This window comes from Camelina sativa, chromosome 19 (genome assembly GCF_000633955.1).
Source record: "Camelina sativa cultivar DH55 chromosome 19, Cs, whole genome shotgun sequence".
Taxonomy (NCBI): domain Eukaryota; kingdom Viridiplantae; phylum Streptophyta; class Magnoliopsida; order Brassicales; family Brassicaceae; genus Camelina; species Camelina sativa.
Window position 1 is genome coordinate 26225751 of NC_025703.1, and position 1743 is coordinate 26227493.

The following is a 1743-nucleotide window of genomic DNA, read 5'->3' on the forward strand; positions in this document are numbered from 1 at the left end:
CCAATGCATCGAACCCTGTACCTCCGACCACAAGCTCGACCTCCTTGGTACAGATTGCTCCTGACTCCAACCACCATCGTCTCACGTTGTGTTCCATAACACGCAGACCCTAATTAAACCGCATCATTAACTTGTAATTAATGATATGTTTATTAACATATGAAACAAAGATATGTATGGTTGTATATAGTACGCACTAGTGTAGGGAGGGTTGTAATAGACAGCTCTTCCTTGAGCAGCTTCAGCGATTGGAGCTAAAATTTGTGCAAACACCATCACCACTACCACAAATTTTACTACCATTTTTATCATTTTTCTTTTATTTTGTTTTTGGCTTGTTTGTGAATAATTAATGAAGCTAAGGAAGAGACGTATTTATATAATTGGATTTCAAAGACTATAGATAAAACGGAAAAGTCTTTGATCTACGTCAAGTCTTCCACTACTTATTGTATTGATTTCATATGGGACAATTTGTTTCTTACTCCACCTATATTTTCTTAGTGAATTGAATGAATATGATGATGTAAAGGAAACTTCCAAGAGGATTTGAAATTTAAAGTATGTTTTTTTGGAAATTTTGTTTGTTTTGTTTTGGCAGAGAGAAATGATTAGGATTATATTTGACTATAAGATACCAAGGAAATTTCCAAGAAACTAGAGAGGGGTTGAGGTGTAAAAGCTCTATTTTCTTTTCTAAAAAGTTTAAATAAGAACCAAGCAATTCACATAATATGGTGAGATCTAATCACTCGTTCTACAAAATCTAAAACTATGGCAATATTGAAGCTCTAATATATATATCGAGAAATGATGTAATTCCAAATTTGTCAAAATTTATGAGTTTTTGATNTCACAAAGGACCATCCATACATATTCAGTCAGCATACCTATGAGTTCCATACTCGATTTATTGGAATAGTACCACGAAAACATCTCTCACCTTTCTTTGCTTATAATCTAATATCAAGTTCATATCCTGTAAAAGAGGGGAATAACGACCTAAACTGTTATAATTATCAGGACAATGTTAAAACTTCATATACGATGAAAATATTATAAAAATGAAAACTTACGGTGTGTACTCGACGCGGATGTTACCGGCATCAGTATTAGCGATAACCCGGAAAGCATCACGAGAGAGATTAAGGTCACCGTTGCAAGGCTCCCGGCAGAAATCAACTACCCTCACGTCAACGGTACGACCCGTGCAAGCCCTAGGGAAGTTGTATGTAGCGCCAATGCATCGAACCCTGTACCTCCGACCACAAGCTCGACCTCCTTGGTACAGATTGCTCCTGACTCCAACCACCATCGTCTCACGTTGTGTTCCATAACACGCAGACCCTAATTAAACCGCATCATTAACTTGTAATTAATGATATGTTTATTAACGTATGAAACAAAGATATGTATGGTTGTATATAGTACGCACTAGTGTAGGGAGGGTTGTAATAGACAGCTCTTCCTTGAGCAGCTTCAGCAATTGGAGCTAAGATTTGTGCAAACACCATCACCACTACCACAAATTTTACCACCATTTTTATCATTTTTCTTTTATTTTGTTTTTGGCTTGTTTGTGAATAATTAATGAAGCTAAGGAAGAGTGTATTTATATAATTGGATTTCAAAGACTATAGATAAAAAGGAAAAGTCTTTGATCTACGTCAAGTCTTCCACTACTTATTGTATTGATTTCATATGGGACAATTGGTTTCTTACTCCACCTATATTTTCTTAGTC

General features: G+C 35.7%; 1 protein-coding gene across 1 annotated transcript; it reads right to left on the reverse strand.

Moving 5' to 3' along the window:
• On the reverse strand, nt 1073-1591 carry LOC104747710 (EG45-like domain containing protein 2). The gene is made up of 2 exons (XM_010491274.2): nt 1436-1591; nt 1073-1347 (listed from the first exon to the last, which is right to left on the reverse strand). Exons 1-2 carry the CDS (start codon nt 1548-1550, stop codon nt 1073-1075), a joined length of 390 nt encoding a protein of 129 aa, XP_010489576.1. The 5' UTR covers nt 1551-1591.